At 42.8% G+C, this 22,420-nt stretch overlaps 1 protein-coding gene across 1 annotated transcript in view; it reads left to right on the forward strand.

Annotated features, from left to right (window-relative positions):
* Positions 1-22,092, forward strand: part of LOC126416941 (dipeptidyl peptidase 1-like) — a 65,578-nt gene extending 43,486 nt beyond the window's left edge. Inside the window, exons 6-9 of the mRNA XM_050084859.1 lie at positions 2,464-2,650; positions 5,828-5,939; positions 8,767-8,921; positions 21,907-22,092. Coding sequence (XP_049940816.1) covers positions 2,464-2,650; positions 5,828-5,939; positions 8,767-8,921; positions 21,907-22,092 — 640 coding nt within the window. The remainder of the gene's footprint in view (positions 1-2,463; positions 2,651-5,827; positions 5,940-8,766; positions 8,922-21,906) is intronic.
* The last annotated feature ends 328 nt before the right edge of the window (positions 22,093-22,420 follow it).

A 22,420-nucleotide genomic window follows, 5' to 3' on the forward strand; every position in this document is an offset into this window, starting at 1 on the left:
CTGCTCACAACTGACTTGTCGAATGCACATCTCTTGTTTGCAGTTGTTAGTTCAAGCTGCCATCATAATTACTCCATTAATGTCGCTTGTGTGCCATAGATAAAATCAGTCTCGAAAATCTTTGGACGGATGGTGTGAACCTGTAGAGACAACCAGAAAAGACTAAACTAAAACTGCAGAACCAGTGTAAAAGAATGACAATAGGAAGACTTCAGGTGAAAGTTCAGAAGAAGTTAGAAAGCATGATGGTAGACGGCACACCAACAGTTAGAAATAGGTGCCTCTTATTCATTTGTGGGCCTGAAATAGCAAATGTAAATATTGCAGCTGAAGAACAGGATCTAATCTAACGAACCGATTCAGTCAGTTACACTAATTAATTCGTTAAAGTGACAAGCGATAGGGTCCCAGGTAATCTGTAAAGACCTGGAGAATGGTAAATGAATATCTATCAGATCACGTAGGTGAGGTATGCAACTAGACAGGTACTCCATGTTCGCTGCTGGAAAAAAAATTAGTACACCCTGTGGTGTCACCGCCAGACACCACACTATAGCTAGGTGGTAGCCTTTAAATCGGCCGTGGTACGTTAGTGTACGTCGGACCCGCCTGTCGCCACTATCAGTGATTGCAGACCGAGCGCCGCCACACGGCAGGTCTAGTCTAGAGAGACTCCCTAGCACTCGCCCCAGTTGAACAGCCTACTTTGCTAGCGATGGTTCACTGTCTACATAAGCTCTCATTTGCAGAGACGACAGCTTAGCATAGCCTTCAGCTACGTCATTTGCTACGACCCAGCAAGGCGCCATATTCAGTTACTATAATTACTATCTTCAAGAATGTATTCTTAACAGATAATATTGTGAATCATGTACCGTCAAGAGCGACGTTCATCATTAATGGATCAAAGTTAAGTATCAAACTAATTACATCCGCTTTCTGAATTCTCATTCCTTGTCATGCTCCAGACCTCACGTCAGTATAGTTCTTCCTTCCTCACGCCAGCCTGCGTGAGCTAAAACGCGTGCATTTCGGCCTCCACTCGTACCCCTTTAGAGGTATACAATTATTGTTGCAGCAGTGCATGTGGAGTACATGAAAGTTCACATTTAGAGATCAATAGCACAGGCGGCTCTGAGGTACCAGGTGTCGATCATGCTGAAACATCCGTGTTGATGGGTGGCGTAGACTCCACAGGCGCGGAGTCTGTCATCCAGTCGATCGTAAGATAATGAACACTGTCCTAGGATAGCTTATACCACGTCTGCTCGACCTGTTCACGTAGTTCTGTGAGAGTTATTGGTTGATAAGTAATATCCCACACGTGCTCGAATTCAGGCAAATCCAGAGATCGTGCTAGCCAGAGAAGTTGCTGCACGTCTTGAAGAGCACCATGAGTTTCATGGGCACTGTGTGGGCGAGCGTTATCCTATGGGAAACTTCCTGTTGCAAGAACGGCAAAAGAACGAATCTAACAACATTCTGCGATGGTTAGAGTCCTCTCCTGAAACTCCAAAGCTGAGTGGGAGTTGTGGATTATCGCACCCCAGACTATAAGGCCTGGTGTGGGGCAGTATATCTTGGACAAGTGCGCTCTACGAGACAGTGCTCACAAGGTCTACGTCGTACCTGAGTGCAGTTAGAACCTGCTTTCATCGCTGAAGACCACGGCGCGCCATTCCATCTTCCAAGAGGTCTTCTGAAGGCACCCACCGAGCCATGCACATCGATGCTGTGGCATGAGCGGAAGATGGGCTAGATGTGTGCGTGCCTGTAGTCTCACTGCTAATAACCGGTTCACAACAGTTCGTGTTGACACGTGTGAGCTCACAAGCCCTCTTACCTATGCTGCGGCAGCTGCACTATCATCCACTGCCGCCACTGCCATAAGACGATCCCGGCGGGCTTCTGTGTTGCGTGGACGTCCAGAACCTCAGCTACGGCTGTGAGAATGTTCACGTCACCACGTATACCGGCATCGTTGCACAACTGACGCAGCACACAAGATGCGTAACAATTCTCGGAAAGGACCATCCAGCCACTCGGAAGGCCACAAGCACTAGTGAGTCTCCGTGGCATGGTTGTTCACTTGCATCACACGTTTGCACCACAGTGAGCTTCCTGACTGATCATTCCCTACTAAAGGGTCGATCACGGTATCAGTTCAGCGACGACGTTGAAACCATTATCAGCGCATCCACTATCCACCAGGTGGCATATGCCGCAATAGGGTTAACTTTACGTCGACTTTCGACTTGTACCAATTTCCTTTTCCGGCAGTATCTGTTAAAGCCTTAGAATGTCCAGACCAAAATATTAACTACATTATATCGCACCACTGACCACACACTCAAATTACATAGCTGAACCCTTGTTAAGGACTGCATTAGGAAGATAGCAGGAAATTTTCGTAATCTAACAGGGAAGGTAATCGTACTGTTACTGTTCGTGACATTTTCGTAGGAACCAGGAGCAATGTGGAAGCTGCTTCGCCTTCTCCGCGCTCGCTGTCCTGGAGTCTCGCATTCGCATCCAGACGAACAACACCCAGCAGCCCGTATTTTCAGTGCAGGATGTCCTCGGTTGCAGCCCCCTCGACCAGGGCTGTTCTGGGGGATTCCCCTACCTCACTGGCGGCAGATATGGAAAGGTAACTGCTCTACTTCAGAATATTTAGTGTAAAATCATATGTGTAACTCTCACTGCTCCATGAGTAGTAGGCATATTAGAAAGTACCTCGATAATTTAAGATATGGTATCCTGAGGCATCAAGGAGTTATCAGTTTGGTAGTTAAAGGACGTATGTGCGTGGGGGGTGTGGGTGGAGGGGGTAAAAAACTATAGAATGGGACCAAGGCTTCAGTACAGTAAATACATTCAAATGGAGTTTTTTGTAGTTGTTATGCAGAGGTGAAGAAGCTTGCTCAGTACAGACCAGCGTGAAGAGTTGGATTAAACCAGTCTCCGAACTGAAGACAACAGCATATCTGAGGGCACAAGAACTTAAGACAAACTGATAACGCAAATAAACTGTGAAATGTTTTCCGAAACATAAATCCTCAAATCTTCCGTCGGTCGCCATCATCAATGGCAGCAGTCGCCATTTGCTAGATAACGCCCTCATCCAGAAATCTCCATTTATTAATTTTTTCACTTACATGCATCCATGTCGCAGCTACCTGATTTACAATTCCACTCACTTTCCATTAGATCGTCGTCTGTGTATTCTTAGCTCTTCGGATACAGCAAAGTACATCTGTATCTGTCGATATTGTGCACGGAACCTTATGCTGTCTGATGGATGGTACATCACGTACCAGAACCATTTCCCCTCTTCCCCAGGTTCCTTGGGAAGAACGACTGTCCATAAACCTCCTCCCTTTCGCCTGAATAGTCCCAATTATAGCAATAGCGCAAGTCACACTGGTACATGTTGCGCGATAATTCTCCAGTGCATATTCTGTATCACAGTACACACTTATGAATGCATATTATATAGGGGGTAGAGTATGACCTTCTTCTTAAGACTGTGACCAGTAGTTACAAAAGTTTAACTTGTCTATTTCTTGCATTTCATTCAATATGCTATACTTAGATTGTTCAGTACTACAAGAATTTTCTTCACTCACTCTTGTCAAAATTCATTGATAATCCATTGGTCTTTGTCTGTTGAAATTTTCAAATATTCAGTTTGCTGTCTTGACGGATATATGACTAATACTGCTTCTTATTCCTGTACATTTACCACCCACAAAAAGGGCAAAATTCTGACGATAGAAGTGGAAGTTCTGTTAGTATAGTGGAAATGAAAGAGAAACCACTGTGGGATTCAATGGCATATCAGGTCTAATTGCTTCAAATTCCGAGTACCTATAGGTGTGTGATCGATGTGGCATTGGTACACGCTGCTTTCTGTCACGGAGATAAGAAAACAATGAATCTTACCACTATTCCTTTATATTTTAACTTTTACGTTAACATATTATGATTATCCAAGTCAAAAAATATTCTCAAGGGCAATAATGATGCTGATTTATTGTATCTAGCATGTTACCTACCAAGGTAAATATAGCCACCACAACTGACAGTGCTTTAAGAAATTTATACTGTTTGCTACCTTCAGCCTGAGTTACTTTGGCCCACTACATGCCTTTCTTTTCACATGTGGCAAGAAAACAAAGTAGATTTTCATAGTATTGTCGCAAACATGTGCCATCAGTTAGGAAAAATTTTTAAACAAGATACATCACTCGTGCTGCTCTGGTACTATTAAAAAATGGACCAATGTTACCGGAGCTTCGGTCGACTCAGTCATTTCTTCATGTAAAAGTGGCAATATAACATTTGGATAAAGTAAAATCAATACATATCTCTTGAGTAGACATACAGGAGCACGAGGAACAAATAAAACATTAAATTTTGATGACAAGAAGAGAAAATATTCAACTTTATTCAGAAAATATTTCAGTAAATATGCAAATGCACAATATTTCAGCAATTGACAAACTCATTTGCAGCTTACGTGCTACACTGTGGTAACTATTTGCAGATGTTAAGGATGCTATGCAGTATAGATATAGAACTTATAACGCAAATAGTTGAAGCTCTGCTACTTGAAAATAGTCACCTATTTTGTAGCAGTGGCCTGATAATTCTTCCGAAATCGTGCCAAGGATAAAATAGTTTGTTTCTGGGCTTTGTTCTGGACCTCGTCTTTTGCATACAGTTCATTTTAGCGCCCTCATCACTAACCTGTCATAATTCCAGGATACTTTTCTTTGTATTACAAAACTGCAGTATATTGCCTAACTGTAAATTTATCTATTATCGTTTTGTGATACTGGACTTGATGTGAACCCTCCAGGATGAAATTACTGGGATGTAACAGCTGTTAAATTATTTACTACCAACTTCGGGTCCAGTGCTGCTAACACAATATTACTTCGTGGAACTAACATCCTTATAGATCGTTCTTTGCACATTCCGAATGCATATTGCCTTGTTTATTGCACACTAATAACATACCTTTCACAGGAAAAGAACTTAACACATTTCCCGGCCAGTGGGCTAAGATAACGTCAGCTTACGGTACTGAGAATTCTTTTTCACTCTTTTGTTCAATTTGTAAATTTTATTTTACAAGATCTTCTCGAATATTTTTGAAAATATTGATAGAATGAGACGTATTGCCAGTTCCTTACTACTTTTATCTTCTTTTTTGTGAAGCGATTTGACAACCGCGTATAAAGCTCTGTCTAGGAAAATGCCGCTATGAAGAGATTTATACGTAACTAGTATATCTGAAGTCGACTTGTACAGCACTTGATTACATTATTACTGATTTCATTGTAACAAGGTGATCATTTATTTTCAGAGAGCTAGTAAAAATGAAACCTTTCTTACGAGATGTATAATGTAGTTTAATTTAGTAAAACTTCTTTTGGAATGTTTTACTTAGATACTCTAAGGTATATGCTAAGAAGGCGTTCAAACCTAAATTACCTGCTACTGACAGAAAAAAAGTTATTAGAGTTGTGTACAGTTTAGGGGCTAATAAGATTGGTGAGTTATTTACCTTCATAGAAATTTCTTAGTCACGCTGAAACAGTTTTCCTGGCACACATTTTTTTAATATGTTCGAAATAGTTTTACAATGCATTCCATTTTATTATTTTTTTAGTAGAGGAGTACATTTTTTCTTGTAATTTCTGGTATTAAAAAAATTCCACGATATGTAACTGATAAGTGAATATAGTCAAATGCAAGCATAACATGAAATTATCTTTCGTAAGCCCACTGTTGCACGACACTTCTCTTTACTTGGCAGGACTATGGACTGGTGGAAGAGGCGTGCAACCCATACCAGGGTGTCGACAGTGATTGTTCGACCGACACCTCTTGCGATCGTCATTACACCGCTGAGTACAGCTACGTTGGAGGTAAGTGGATCTTCGAGCAGCGCTACTTCCTTCTCTTTCTCATTTGCTTGAAAAACTTGAAACAGATAACTACATTTCGGATTCATTTTTTGGTTCATAAGCCCCTTTGAGCATGTTTTTAACACGACAACTTACCAATCACCCATATACTATCCGTGTGGCGCAAGCTATTCTACGACGTTTGGAGGAGGGTGCATACAGTACTGCGGCAGAAATCAGTTCGCTCCCTTCCTGTCCTGTTAGCGGATGGTACGTGGGAAGAGGCGCTCAATAAGTCATGCAATTTTTTTTTCTGCGAGCAAGTACCGCTCTACTAGTCGACCTGGGCGCCAAAGTCTTGCTGCATCAGTAAACTGTCTATGAGTAGTCTCGTAAAGCGAAAGCAGTTCCGCACAGATGGTTCTTCGTTGCTCTTTATTGGTCTTCTTTTAGGCAGCGAGGAACACAACAGGTACACACCTTTCATTATTCCGTTAGGCGTCGAGGAACACAGCATGAACACACCTTTGATTATTCCAACTGGTGGACGAGCGTGTCAGTACTACCAGCAGAGACGTCCAGTTGCGCAACGAGGTGTTTAACTGAGATCCGTGGGCCACCTCGAATGGGAACGTCCGTTCGTTCCAACGTTGCAGGAGACACATCTGTGAGCGACCGGCAGCACGTCGGGGGTCAGACAGGTTTCCGCGACGTTATTGCGATGATGACTGGCTCTTCATGTGACGACTCATCGTGCTTTTCATCGCTGACATGTGTTCGTGGGCATTCTGCCAGCGCCTGTGAATACCTTCGATGCTCTGGTTCTCCGCGATTTGAACCTACGTACATCGCCGCCGCCTATCGGAACTTCATGAAACTACAGAGGCTGAAGCGGGAATATTCCACGAGGTCCCACAACAAATTCCGCAATTTTTCCACCGAAACTGGCCGAACAAAAAATGTGATGCATTAGTTATTGAACACCTCTCGTAGTTACTAGCGCTCTGAAGTACAGCGTTTTCAACACCACTCTGGCAACCATTATTTTGCTGCACAAAGACTTTCGTTTTTACAGAGGAGTGTTCGCCGATAGAAAACTTCGTGGCAGATAAAAATTGTGTGAGGGACCGGGACTGGAATCTGGTACCTTTACGTTTCGTGGGTGAATGCTTTACGGACTTTTTTATCTGTTTCTTCGTCGGCGGTTCTCTGTGGATAGCGCGTGACATCTTTCACATTCAGTCGATGAGAACTCCACTTTGTTTTTATTACAGATGGTGGCGAGTCTCGTGACCGAAAACACTGAACTACCGTGCCGACAAACCGCCTGAGCTGTGGAGCACGACTCGCGTTCCACCTTCATATTCTTATTTCTGCCACTACGTGTTCTTCGTTCGGGAAAGAATCCCGTTTCGACGACTAAGAGTTCAGTCGTCTAAGATGTCATCGTGACATAAAATCAGCCTTGAACCCAACACTTTCGCAAATACTTGGTATGGTTTGGTTGGAGGACGTGCGTTCTTGCATCTCTCCAAGTAGTGGACATCGTAATGAGAATGGCAAGAAATAACAGGGTACCTCTGAATCGCACCGAAAATAGGTCCTTGACTTGCGCCGTGTCGAATCTTGAACCCTTGAGTTTATTAGGGTGAATGATGATGTACTGTATCATCATTTCTATACCTGAGCATTTGGAGCTTACGTAACAGTTCACAATAGGACTAGCGTTAAAATATTGGCTTCAATTAGTTACAGACGCTTTTATAAGTGTGGAATTATTCCGTCGTATTTCCACTTCTTCTTTACGGTAAGTAGTTAGTTGTACGTCGTCTGTAAAATTTAGGTACTTAAAGAGAATACATACTTTTTTACTAAAGCATTCATGGATGAAAACATGACCTTTTAGAATGTTATTTTTCTTTGTCCGCATACTACATCAGAACTTTGTTGCTTCTAATCTTCATAGTAAATGTCGAGTGTCTAACATGCAGTAACGATCCATATGTTTCATGTTACTCCCCGTAATATTTCAGACACCTCTTTTATGGGATCAGTGGCTACAAATTTACACTTGTTAACGAATTCCTACTATGCAGGAGAAACAACAGCTTCAGTGCTGTGTTGAATATTATTGTTTCAACGATCATAATAAATTACGAGAAGTAGTGACTCTCTGAGCACTATGGGACTTAACTCTTACGGTCATCAGTCCCCTAGAACTTAGAACTGCTTAAACCTAACTAACCTAAGGACATCACACACATCCATGCCCGAGGTAGGATTCGAACCTGCGACCGTAGCGGTCGCGCGGTTCCAGAATGTAGCGCCTATAACCGCTCGGCCACTCCGGTCGGCTTTTGAAGTAGTCACGGTCCAGGTAATTGAAGTCCGTAACTGCAACATCAGGCTATACAACTGGATTCGTCAGACCGCCTGGTTGAAAGACATCAAATGAAACTCGTCATTCAACTCGATTCTACCGATAGGCAGTTACAATACCAAAAAGTGTTCACCAGCCACTCCTCACAACCTCCACAGCCATGCAAATAGAGTTTTAAAACATTTTTCAATTTAGATCATGAAGTGTTATTACATCCACTGGATTGTGAGATGTAAAACTAGACGATCATGCTTTCAACCGCCACCAACCACTGCTTTCTATCCCACACCTCATTCTGTTTCAAATTTGAGGGCATCTTGATTCTCTATTCTGTAAACATGTCAAAGGAAGAATGCTTTTTAACGACTTTTCCATATAGTCAATATTTCATAAGCTTCTAGGCAAATCTTGTGTTTGCAACCAACGTGCAACAAGGGACTGAGAGCGCGGTGTTCAATTCCCGTGCAGGCTACTACGGGGCTACGAACGAAGTGACGCTGCAAGAGGCGCTGGTACAGCGAGGACCGGTGGCCGTCGCCTTCATGGTGTACGACGACTTCCGGTCGTACACCAGCGGCATCTACAGACACATCGAGACACGGGTCGACTTCGACCCAAAGGTGGTGAGTAGCGACTGTCAATATACTAAGAATCCTGTAGCCCAGCTCCAACGGCTAAAACAGAAGAAAACTTATTTCAAAACAATAATATGTGTCTGTTCTACCACGCGAAAGTCTATGTGTAAAGGTTAACGAATCTAAGGACGGTAGCAACCGCTGGAAAAACAATCACGTGTATCAGACAATTAAGATTAGCAGATCCGCAAGAGTCATGAAAGGGGTATTATTTAGCAAGTAGCGTTTTACAGGGTGACAGTTACTGAACTATATGAAATAAAATCGTCGTACCGTCTGAACGGTTTGCGTTAGGACGTTCAAACTACACGTTTGGCCGCGGGGAATGATGGGAAGTAGTATATTGGTTTAGCGACGAAGCCCACTTTCATTTCTACGGGTTCGTCAGTAAGCAAAATTGCCCCATTTGGGGCACTGAGAATCCGAATTTCACGATCGGGAAGTCTCTTCACCCTCAATGGGTGACTGTATGGTGTGCAATGTCCAGTCACGGAATAATCGGTGCGATAGTCCTTGATGGCACGGTGACTACCGAACGATACGTGAAGGTTTTGGAGGGTGATTTCATTCCCATTATCCGAAGTGACCATGACTTCGACACGATGTGGTTCTTGCAAGACACAGTGTTTGAGCTCCTGGAGGAGCACTTTGGGGACCGCATTCTGTCTCTGGGGTACCCTGGCCACTAGCATGGACCTCGACTGGCCGCCATATTCTCCGGATCTCAACACATGCGACATCTTTTTGTGGGACTACATTAAAGACAAGGGGTACAGCAATAACCCCAGAACCACTGCTGAGCTGAAAACAACCATTCAGGAGGTCATCGACAGCATCGGTGCTCCGACACTTAAGGCGGGTCACGCCGAATTTCCCTATTCGTATGCTTTACATCGTCGCCAATAATGGCAGGCATATCGAACATGTCATAACCTAAATCCGAATATCTGACGTTTATATGTTGAATAAAGTGTGTACGTGCCGTAGTTTGTTACTAATTTACGTTTTTTTCGTGTAATTCAATAATTGTCACCCTCTACATGAAGCAGTATGTGTTAACATATGCAGTACCCATAAAGTCACGTTTCACGAAGTAGGATCTGCTTTGTGAAAATGTAGGGTTGCAATGAAGTAATGAAAACACGGCGAATTTTAGTCTTGAAAGATTTACCATATGTATGAAACAATTCGTAACTCAGACGAGTGTAATATTGCATCCAACTTTGAGGACGATACTGAATGTTCAATAAGAGGTGTCATTTATAATCCTCCGAGTGTGCTGGTAACAGGTGAGTCACATTCTGGTACTGTGGTGATAAGCCTCTGGAGGAGTGATGAGAGGAAAAAAAATCTTTATTTATTGTATAATTTTACCTACGTGACCTACATCCTACCCTGTGTAACCTTCTGAGTGACTGGATGAATGACTGAATAAGTGAATCTCTTATAAAAGTTCTGCGGAGAACCAGTGAGTTAACTTCTCTATGCCTGAACCTTACCAACCTAGCAGTACTCTGGTAGTCGGGTATACCAGTGAGATCGTAGGGAAATGGTCCCTACTCTGAAATTTTGCATGCGGGAAGAACACACTCACACTTTGGACTTTTTACACACTTCCAAATTTTACACATTTACACCACACCAATAATTTCTCGAATTCCTGATTTTTTAAATAACTGGAGTTCATATCAACAGCTAAATTGTAGCCGATGCACTTGTTACGCAAGTGATTAGTAGGGCAAATAAAATCAAGGTAATTTATGATTTTACATTACAGACGACTTCCATCAACCAGGACTTCAATATGTTGACATTAAATATTTTACAACAATTCTTGTAGCACACTTCTTGTGATAAGTTTTGAATAATATATATTTTCAAAACAGTGAAACAGTTCTTTGACTATTCCCTGTATTCATCACAAAAATTCGAAGTGTCTATTGGATGACGAAAACAAACATTTTCCTACACCAGGCACATATGATGAAAGAAAAATTAATGCAATCAGGCACTTCACGGTAGATGACAGTTTCATGTAGACAGAAGTGGAAGTTATCGGAAATGGCCATGGTCATTGTTCTGCAAATTGCGCTGAGTACCAGGCATACTTTACCAACTTTGTAAAATGTGGTGAAGCAAACTGACAATGCAGAAACGACTGAAGTTAACGATGCAATTCCGCCGGTAAACCTGAAATGACAAATGGCTATCGGAAATTATATTGCACAACAGTTTTCTGAAACAAAACAATTTGTATCGAAAGGCGGAATCACACTATTAGTTCAAGGTGGAATCTGCATTATTTTAACAATCTTTTCGTTGTCTGCCTAAAGACAGAAGTGTCGTTATGCCCAGGACAAGTATCCAACAAAAGCGATGGATTATTTTCTGCAGATGATAAGAAGACGTTTTTCCAAAGTTTGCAAATAAACTCATTTCTTAAATTTTTAGCTCCAATTTGCCTTGAGATTCCTGAAGAAGACAGATATAAAGCTGTGGAAACACACTGATATCACTTGTATTGTTACATTTTTTTTTTTTTTTTTTTTGCTCGAAATAATGAATTAAACCTGACTGATTAGCTTTACGCACAGCATTTTAGGGAACAACAAGAAGCACATTTTTTGCACCGCAGTATTACCTGTCTTTGACGTCTCCTTTACACGTACTTGAGGTAAACTTCGAACTTCGTAATTTTGTGAATCCCTGGATCTGTTTCGCCAGATCGAAGAAACCTGGAGATATGTTCATCCCACTTGCATTTCAGAGTGCCCAGTGTGTAGATCACCATCAGTAATGGTGCAATGACTCTCACAAGCAGTTCTAAATCTTTCACATAGTTTTTCTTTGAATCTTTTGCAAGTTTCATTTTGGCACATATTTCGTGTAAATGGTTCTTCCATTTCTGCAATTCATATTCAGTCTTTACAAAGCGAAACCGGCTTTGCACACTGTTTGAGCATAAGCATTTTTTATCTCCATCATTTGATCCAAAGTTTTACAGCCTTTTCTTTGTAATGGAAAGCTATTACTAAATATATTTTCTTTGGATTTCGAAGTCACTCTGTTTTTGTTCTGGACTTCAGTTAGCTCAACAATCACCGAACCACAATTCACGGAATCCTCGGACTTCTTTCCTGTTTCTTCCAATGTTTCCATCATTTCTAACGAAATTCGACATCATTCGAATGAATGTCTAAGAAACTGAGCAATAAATAATACATATGTAGGTCTTCAGGAGAAATAGGTGATGTAGATTGCATACCACGTTCTCACATTACATCTTTGCAATGTTGAAAACGTTAATTAGATTCCACATTACTGTGACTCTCTGAAACCTGCACAAAGACAGAAGCTGTTAGCAAGCATATAAGAAGAAATCACAAAGAAAAATAATTCACCTTAAATAAAAGAAGAAGAAATATCTGTAATGTGTCTTAGCAGCTGGAGTTCTGGCATCGGTTTTCATTCAGTGTATTTTCTATATAAACAGTTTCAGGTGAGATTTCATCATGCCGGACTGAACTGTTTCTCGTCACAGCATGCCAGAAATGTGGGATAAAGTTACCTAATTTGGTGACAAACCAGTAACTTTGTAAATAATAATCTGATCAGCCATACATTCCTGCAGGAAATGATAATGTGACTTAGATTTGTATGTGTACTATATAATAAAACCAGTTTCATATCATTCGGTTTCGTTTTGTTGGAACTGAAGATGTTTAAATGAAAACATTACAATTGTACATAACGTGGTAATAAGGGCAGCTAATTTTGTGATACCGATTCTTAATTTGGTGATAATTAACGTAAGTTATAAATATGACGTAATTATTTATATATGTTTGAACATTTTATTACATAATCGAAAGGAACTTATTGAATCAAGAAAGTTATTACTATTACATATTTATAATAAAAAGAACCTTTACAAAAATAACTTCTGTTCAAATACCAAGTAAATTGTTCAGGTTCAAAATTAACGTCAACTGAAGATGAAATCTGAGTACCGTTAACATAACAGCACATTCTGAAAGACCAATTTCTCCTGTCTAAACTATATCACGTAACTCATTGTTAAAACTGCAGAGACCTCACATGTTAATATGTCCTACTGCAGATTCACTTTGGCAGAGCTCAAGGTAGGAAATGAGACAGAATGAACATTGACCCGATTTATTTTCATGTGCCACATTTCTGCCTTTTGTTTTCATCATGTTCAATGCCAGACTCTTGGTTCAACAGTACTTGCTCATGTGAGCTTCCTTCGTACATTTCCTGCTGGTGTTCTTAGGATACAGTCAATGGGAGATAACGGGGATGCTGGACTTTTTGGCATTTCAGTAGCATCTGCCTGCGAACTCCAGTTTGATGACCTGCTTGCAACAGGAGCTGCAAGGCCTTCCCGTGGATCAGGACGCTCAGTGAGCTCGGATGGAGCCAGCGGGAATGACATTTCGATCCAAGGGTCTCATCCCACAAGACCTGAAGGCATTTCTTATGTTTTGTTGTGTTTTTCCCATATAATTGTGAAGTTCATTCCTCCAAGCACTCTTAGGTGCCTTCTAAACGTCGATGTCGACGTCGACGTCGTTGGAGCACGGGCGTAGTGTGAGAAGGTAATGTAAGTAAATACATATTATTTTGACAAGCAAGCTCAAGCACTTGTGGAGAAATGTCTGCTCAGTGCAAATCCATCGGCAAAAGCGCAGGTCTTGTTTTGTTAGATTCATGAACAACTTGAGACCATTCTAAAAACAGTTCTATAGTAATCAACCCCTCTTCAGATAGACGAACCTGCATGTTCCATAGACAATCTCTCAGGTAATCATCATTCCACCGAGAACGTTTGAAAATTATAAATGGGGTATTCAGCTGCCATTAGCACAGATACAATCTACCAACGTCATAGTTTCTCCTCGTTCTGCGTAGGTACGCTTGTATACGAACTTCTTTCCAATTTCAATTACAACCTTATTGGGCTTAACGACAAACATCAAGCCAGTTTCATTAACATTCCGCACATGATCTTCCACCTTGTTTAGAGGAGACAAGCATAGTTTCTTGACATCTGAAAGTTTGTCAAAATGCTCGTCTATTATAACAGAATCAGATATGGAAGCCCAGTATGGAGACAAATTTTCTGGGACTCTCAAAGCCCAACCATATCGACATTTATAACTGAGACACCATTTTTTGCTTGCAGTTTTCTTTTCATTATAAAAAAAAATTTTCATGGTGAGTTGCCCCTGTTAATTCATTTGCAGCCACCCCCATTTTTTACAGAAAGTCCAAATACCATCTCTTGCACCGTAATAACATACTTCAGTTATTTCTATTATAATTATGACTCTAAGGTGAATGGGAGACTTACGTCTCGATTTTCTGTCAGGAACATTTCTAAAGAACTCCAGGGGACCCATTTTCTTTTGCAGGCTTGCAAATGCTTATATGATTTTCCTGAACCATATTTGCTGCGTCTAACATTGCTCTAGAGCTGTAGAGACGATAGATTCCATTCTCTTCCTGTGATACTGTATTTTTGTGGCTACTGTTCATCGTTTCCACCTTGAACTAAAAGATAAAATAAACCAGTCATACCCAATTTGATGATAGGCTGTACGAAAATATTTGTACTAGAACATTTTATTTATATGTGTGTAATAACATGTAAAAGCATTGGAAACTATAGATAATAACTTAAATATAAATTATAATTTTTAAATATTTATGTCTGTATGATCACTCTATAAACATGTTTGAGACAGTTTATTTTTTCAAGAAAATGCTAAGCCAATACAAAGTATAACTAAAAAAAGGAGAAAAATATACTTCACGTAAGATTCTGTAAGATTTTGAGGATGGAATACATCTGAGCGACTCCCTTTACATCAGTATACAGGGTGGTCCATTGATCATGACCAGGCCAAATACGGGGTGACACACAGGAGACAGACGGATTTTAATGAAACAATACTCAGCCAACTTTAAAATTAATGCATGTTTATTTACAGAAAATCAAAGCTCATTATTTGCCATTTTAGTTAACAAAGTTATTTGTGAAAAATAACGTCGTCAAGGTGATGTCCATAATTTCAAATGCAGGACTCAAGTCTCTTCTCAAATGCTCCATCACACAGACTAAAATCTGTGCAGGGATTGAAACGTCCCCTTAGAAAAATTATACATGACTGTGCTTAAACTGACACACAATATTTTTAGCGCAACGCAATCTGACTTTCAAATATCCCTACAAAAGAATGGCCCTGACTAACATTAACCTATACCTTCCACAAATCACTTATCTCACAAAAATCTTCGTAACTCGAACTACTGCAATACAGCGAGCGCCACTACTGCCAGCTAAATAAAAGATTCAAACTACTGAAGGCACTAACTACTAATAGGCATAGTTAGCAAATGAAAGATTTTGATAGAGAACAAACAATGTACACTCCTGGAAATGGAAAAAAGAACACATTGACACCGGTGGGTCAGACCCACCATACTTGCTCCGGACACTGCGAGAGGGCTGTACAAGCAATGATCACACGCACGGCACAGCGGACACACCAGGAACCGCGGTGTTGGCCGTCGAATGGCGCTAGCTGCGCAGCATTTGTGCACCGCCGCCGTCAGTGTCAGCCAGTTTGCCGTGGCATACGGAGCTCCATCGCAGTCTTTAACACTGGTAGCATGCCGCGACAGCGTGGACGTGAACCGTATGTGCAGTTGACGGACTTTGAGCGAGGGCGTATAGTGGGCATGCGGGAGGCCGGGTGGACGTACCGCCGAATTGCTCAACACGTGGGGCGTGAGGTCTCCACAGTACATCGATGTTGTCGCCAGTGGTCGGCGGAAGGTGCACGTGCCCGTCGACCTGCGACCGGACCGCAGCGACGCACGGATGCACGCCAAGACCGTAGGATCCTACGCAGTGCCGTAGGGGACCGCACCGCCACTTACCAGCAAATTAGGGACACTGTTGCTCCTGGGGTATCGGCGAGGACCATTCGCAACCGTCTCCATGAAGCTGGGCTACGGTCCCGCACACCGTTAGGCCGTCTTCCGCTCACGCCCCAACATCGTCCAGCCCGCCTCCAGTGGTGTCGCGACAGGCGTGAATGGAGGGACGAATGGAGACGTGTCGTCTTCAGCGATAAGAGTCGCTTCTGCCTTGGTGCCAATGATGGTCGTATGCGTGTTTGGCGCCGTGCAGGTGAGCGCCACAATCAGGACTGCATACGACCGAGGCACACAGGGCCAACACCCGGCCTCATGGTGTGGGGAGCGATCTCCTACACTGGCCGTACACCACTGGTGATCGTCGAGGGGACACTGAATAGTGCACGGTACATCCAAACCGTCATCGAACCCATCGTTCTACCATTCCTAGACCGGCAAGGGAACTTGCTGTTCCAACAGGACAATGCACGTCCGCATGTATCCCGTGCCACCCAACGTGCTCTAGAAGGTGTAAGTCAACTACCCTGGCCAGCAAGATCTCCGAATCTGTCCCCCATTGAGCATGTTTGGGACTGGATGAAGCGTCGTCTCACGCGGTCTGCACGTCCAGCACGAACGCTGGTCCAACTGAGGCGCCAGGTGGAAATGGCATGGCAAGCCGTTCCACAGGACTACATCCAGCATCTCTACGATCGTCTCCATGGGAGAATAGCAGCCTGCATTGCTGCGAAAGGTGGATATACACTGTACTAGTGCCGACATTGTGCATGCTCTGTTGCCTGTGTCTATGTGCCTGTGGTTCTGTCAGTGTGATCATGTGATGTATCTGACCCCAGGAATGTGTCAATAAAGTTTCCCCTTCCTGGGACAATGAATTCACGGTGTTCTTATTTCAATTTCCAGGAGTGTATTTACCTTATTAGTGTTCAAAAGTCATAATATATATAGCAGTTCATGACATCCAGTCTTACAAATTTACTGTCTCTGTCCAGATCATCAAAACTCCGCCATCTCACTCCCCACATCAACCACTGCTGGCGGCTCACATCCAACTGCGCAACGCTACGCGCTGTTAACAGCCAACAGCCCAACACTACAATAGCCAACAACAATGCAAACCAGCCACAGACTGCACACAGCACAGCCAGTGATTTTCATACAGAGCTCTACGTGGCGATACCAATATTAAAATCTAAACAGCCTACTTACAGGATGGCAGCAATTTCTTGAATGATTGCATTCTTCAACTCGTCCAAATGTCGTGGTTTGTGGCTACAGACACAGTTCTTAAGGTACCCCCACAGAAAAAAGTCACATACTGATAAGTCAGGAGACCTGGGAGGCCAAGGAACATTGCCATAACATGAGATAATCCGGCCAGGAAACATGCGTCTAAGAATTTTCATTGAAGTGTTTGTGCTGTGCGATGTTGCTCCATCCTGCTGGAACCAAACGCGCTTTAAAGGGATTCTTCGTCTTCTTAGTTCTGGTTTCAAGAATGTTTCAAGCATACGAATGTAACGAACCGAATTAACAGTAACTGTGGCCCCATTCTCTTCAAAATATTAGGTCCAATAATGCCAACAGAGCCAAGAGCACACGAGACTGCCACTCTTTCTGACTGTAGAAGGCGTTGGTGGATAAGGTGTGGATGCTCTGAAGCCCAGTAACGTAGGTTTTCCTTATTTATGGTCCCATTTAAATGAAAGTGAGCTTCATTGCTCATCAATAAAATTTCATTTTCATTCGATCCCAAAATCACTTGCATTCCGTAAGCGAAGTCTTCTCGTACAGCAAAATCAGTTGTTGGATAATGAGCATTTTGTAGAGATGGAATTTTAATTGTTTATGCAAAATTCATCTAACTGGTTCACGATTGATTCGTAACTCACTAGCATGACGTCTAGCTGACCGTCCTGGGCTTCTGACTGCCGCTTGCCTTACCCTTTAAACTATTTCCGGTGTCGTTACTCTGCATCTTGGGCCAGGATGCTTCTTATCCAGTATGTTTCCAGTTGATCTGAAGTTTTCCACCCATCTGAGGATTGTGTTACGGCTCGGAACAGCTCCACGTCGAACGACATTAAATCGCGCACGAAACAATCGCTGCGTAACAATAATAGACTCACCACTTTTCAAGAAACTGTCATAGACAAACACTCGACGTTGCAAGTCCCACTGCTCCATAGTGATTGAGCAAATGAAATGGCGTCTTGTGTGGATCAGAACTATCCCCACCACGACCATCTCCCACCACCGCGCCCTCAGTACTACGCAGTTCAAAACCGTCCGTCTCCCGTGTGTCACCCTGTATCTCACGAAATAAGCGTCAAACGAAAAAACTACAAAGAACGAAACTTGTCTATCTTGAAGGGGCAAAGCAGACGGCGCTATGGTTGGCCTGGTAGATGGTGCTGCCATATGTCAAACCGATATCAACTGCGTTCTTTTTTAAAAAAATAGGAACCCCCATTTTTATTACGTATTCGTGTAGTACGTAAAGAAATATGAATGTTTTAGTTGGACCACTTTTTTCGCTTTGTGATGGATGGCGATGTAATAGTCACAAACATATGGCTCACGATGTGATTCTTCAGTTTCTCCCGGCATATTTGTTGCTCGAACAGTCCACGGGTGTACTGCCGGTTCATAGTGTCCAACGGGCACAGTATTTCGGCGATCAGACATGTCGCCACCGTCTGACCGCCGAAATATTGTGCCCGTTGGACACTATGAACCGGCAGTATACCCGTGGACTGTTCGAGCATATGGCTCACAATTTGGTAACAGGTAGGTTTTTTAAATTAAAATACAGAACGTAGGTACGTTTGAACATTTTATTTCGGTTGTTCCAATGTGATACATGTACCTTTGTGAACTTATCATTTCTAATAACGCATGCTGTTACAGCGTGATTACCTGTAAATACCACATTAATTAAATAAATGCTCAGAATTATGTCCGTCAACCTCAAGGCATTTGGCAATACGTGTAACGACATTCCTCTCAACAGCGAGTAGTTCGCACATGCATTGGCAATGCGCTGACGCATGTTGTCAGGCATTGTCGGTGGATCACGATAGCATATATCCTTCAACTTTCCCCACAGAAAGAAATCCGGGGACGTCAGATCCGGTGAACGTGCGGGCCACGGTATGGTGCTTCGAAGACCAATCCACCTGTCATGAAATATGCTATTCAATAACGCTTCAACCGCATGCGAGCCATGTGCCGGACATCCATCATGTTGGAAGTAAATCGTCATTCTGTCAAGCAGTGAAACATCTTGTAGTAACATCGATAGAACATTACATAGGAAATCAGCATACATTGCACCGTTTAGATTGCCATCGATAAAATGGGGGCCAATTATCCTTCCTCCCATAATGCCACACCATACATTAACCCGCCAAGGTTGCTGATGTTCCACTTGTCGCAGCCATCGTCGATTTTCCGTTGCCCAATGGTGCATATTATGCCGGTTTACAATACCGCTGTTGGTGAATGACACTTCGACGCTAAATAGAACGCATGCAAAAAATCTGTCATCGTCCCGTAATTTCTCTTGTGCCCAGTGGCAGAACTGTACACGACGTTCAAGGTCGTCGCCATGCAGTTCCTCGTGCATAGAAATATGGTACGGGTGCAGTCGATGTTGATGTAGCATTCTCAACACCGACGTTTCTGAGATTCGCGATTCTCGCGCAATTTGTCTGCTACTGATGTGCGGATGAGCCGCGACAGCAGCTAAAACACCTACTTGTTGCTGGTCGTGGTTGACGTTTGACATGTGCCTGAACACTTCCTGTTTCCTTAAATAACGCAACTATCCGGCAAACGGTCCGGACACTTGGATGATGTCGTCCAGGATACCGAGCAGCATACATAGCACGCGCCCGTTGGGCATTTTGGTCACAATAGCCATACATCAACATGATATCGACCTTTTCCGCAATTGGTAAACGCTCCATTTCAACAGGGGTAATGTATCACGAAGCAAATACCGTCCTCACTGGCGGAATGTTACGTGATACCACGACTATTACAGCGCCATCTATCACAAAGCGAAAAAAGTGGTCCAACTAAAACCTTCATATTTCTTTACGTACTACACGAATACGTAATAAAAATGGGGGTTCCTATTTACAAAAAAACGCAGTTGATATCCGTTTGACTTACGGCAGCGCCATCTAGCGGGCCAACCATAGCGCCATCTGGTTTCCCCCTTCAAGCTAGACGAGTTTCGTTCTTTATAGTTTTTTCGTTTGATGCTTATTTTGTACATGTTTGTGCCGGTCACTATCAATGGACCACCCTGTATACTTAATAAATAAAATAAAGCATAAATTTACTCACAAACAAAGCTGAAATTTCTGCTGCAATACCGCGCGTGTCCTTTCACATTTGCTATAATCGACTAACAATGGCAAAACGGTGGTTCCGCGTGGGCAGTACAACACATTCTACGCCGTCTATGATCGGTGTCGTTAACTATTTTAATCACAAGATACGAATGAAAGATATCACTAACTTAGTAATGTACCGCCAAATAAGGTTTCCTCACCCAACCGTTTCCCATTGAGTGGTTCCGAACTATTGTTGGCACGAGCGGCCAAAATTTCGAATGGTCGGACAACTTCCTTCTGGGATGTATGATGGCAAGTGATGGCTCTTCACAGTTTACTGGTATATTATGGAGCTAGATAACGGTTTGATTCATTTCAACATGTAGCAGATTTCAATCTCTTTCGGTCATAAGTGTAATTCTATAGAGTATTTCACGATTATATTTTTGGATGCTTTTATTTAAATTTTACGTGTAGAGTGCGGTTTTGTGTGATGGCTTTAGTCCATCAATTAACTCTATGTTCCATTTTGTAACACGCGAAATTACTGGTACAAAGAGTACCAACAACAGTAAAGAATTCTTTCTATTTTGCATTTGTGGACGTCAGTGTCCTGTAAGAGAGAGTCGAGGTCAGATTATTAAAAAAATGTTCAAATGTGTGTGAAATCTTATGGGAGTTAACTGCTAAGGTCATCAGTCCCTAAGCTTACACACTACTTAACCTAAATTATCCTAAGGACAAACACACACACCCATGCCCGAGGGAGGACTCAAACCTCCGCCGGGGCCAGCCGCACGGTTCGTGACTGCAGCGCCCCAGACCGCTCGGCTAATTCCGCGCGGCTCAGAAGATTAACCACACTATAAAGGAGAATAGGTAGCGATTAGTGGCAGATGTAACAACTGAGTGCAATGTTGTTGCAGGCACAAGTGTTTCGGAACACCCCGTTCAGCGCTGTTTTTTGAACATGGAGCTCCACTGCAGACGAGTTCCGTGCGTCTCCATGCCAACCCAACAACACAGACAATTACGACTGCAGTGGGCACGGGATCATGGTGCTCGGACCTTGGTTCTATGGAATCGTGTCGCTTTGTCGGATGAATCATGTCTTTTCGTTACGCCAGGTTGACGGTCGTGTCTGGTTACGCCTTCATCGAGGCGAACACCTGTTCCAAACCTGCAGAACGATACGGACACAGGCCTGTGGGGCCAGTATTGTGCTTTGATGAAAATTCGCTTGAGACCTGTGGTAATAGTCGAAGGCATTATGGCAGCTTTGGACTATGTGAATATTATTGCGAAACTCCTCCATCATTTTAGCCTTCATATCTTCCCCAGTGACTATGATGTCTTCCAGCAGAATAAATGTCCGCATCACAAGGCCAGAATCGTGTTGCACTGGTTTGAGGAACATGATGGTGAACTCACATTGATGTCTTGTTCAACAATTCGCCTGATATGAAATCTACTTTGTCGATTCCATGCCACGCAGAAGCGCTGCTGCATTGCAATCCAATCGTGGACCAACGCCTAAGCATATAGTCATAACGCTTTGACTCGTCATTATATAGATAATCTCCTATTTGCGGGACGCTTGTAATGAATGTTGATGCCGCAATGCTGCCGTCCTTGCTGAGTGCAATCCACATTGCTTCCAGCCGTCCAGCCACGCGGTGCTGCTGGTGGGCTACGGCGTGGACGCCGTCTCCGGCGAGAAGTACTGGATCGTGAAGAACAGCTGGGGCGAGGACTGGGGCGACGCCGGCTACTTCAAGATCCTGCGCGGAGTCAACGAGTGCGGCATCGAGACCGAAGGAGTCGAGGCTACTCCCATACCTCTGTGAAAACTCCACCCTCCTGCCCGCTTCCACCAGCTGTCTACATAACACCAACTGCTTCTTGTAATAAAACATTACGTAACATTACGTAACCACCCGCGTGAAGAAGAGCACATGCCATAGCATGCACTCAACAATTTTGGTTCCTTTAAGGACTGTGGTCTCTATATTTGGTTTCACAACAATCATTACAAAGAATTTTAATGATTAATGGGTGATCATAGGATGAATTTTACATTTTTGTAGTTTTAGTAACAAATTTTGTCCATTGCTGTGATATGTTTAGGTTCGCCATCTAGTTTCATAAATGCTGTATGCCTAGGTCTGCTACGAT

Source organism: Schistocerca serialis, chromosome 1 (assembly GCF_023864345.2).
Source record: "Schistocerca serialis cubense isolate TAMUIC-IGC-003099 chromosome 1, iqSchSeri2.2, whole genome shotgun sequence".
NCBI classification, from domain to species: Eukaryota; Metazoa; Arthropoda; class Insecta; order Orthoptera; family Acrididae; genus Schistocerca; species Schistocerca serialis.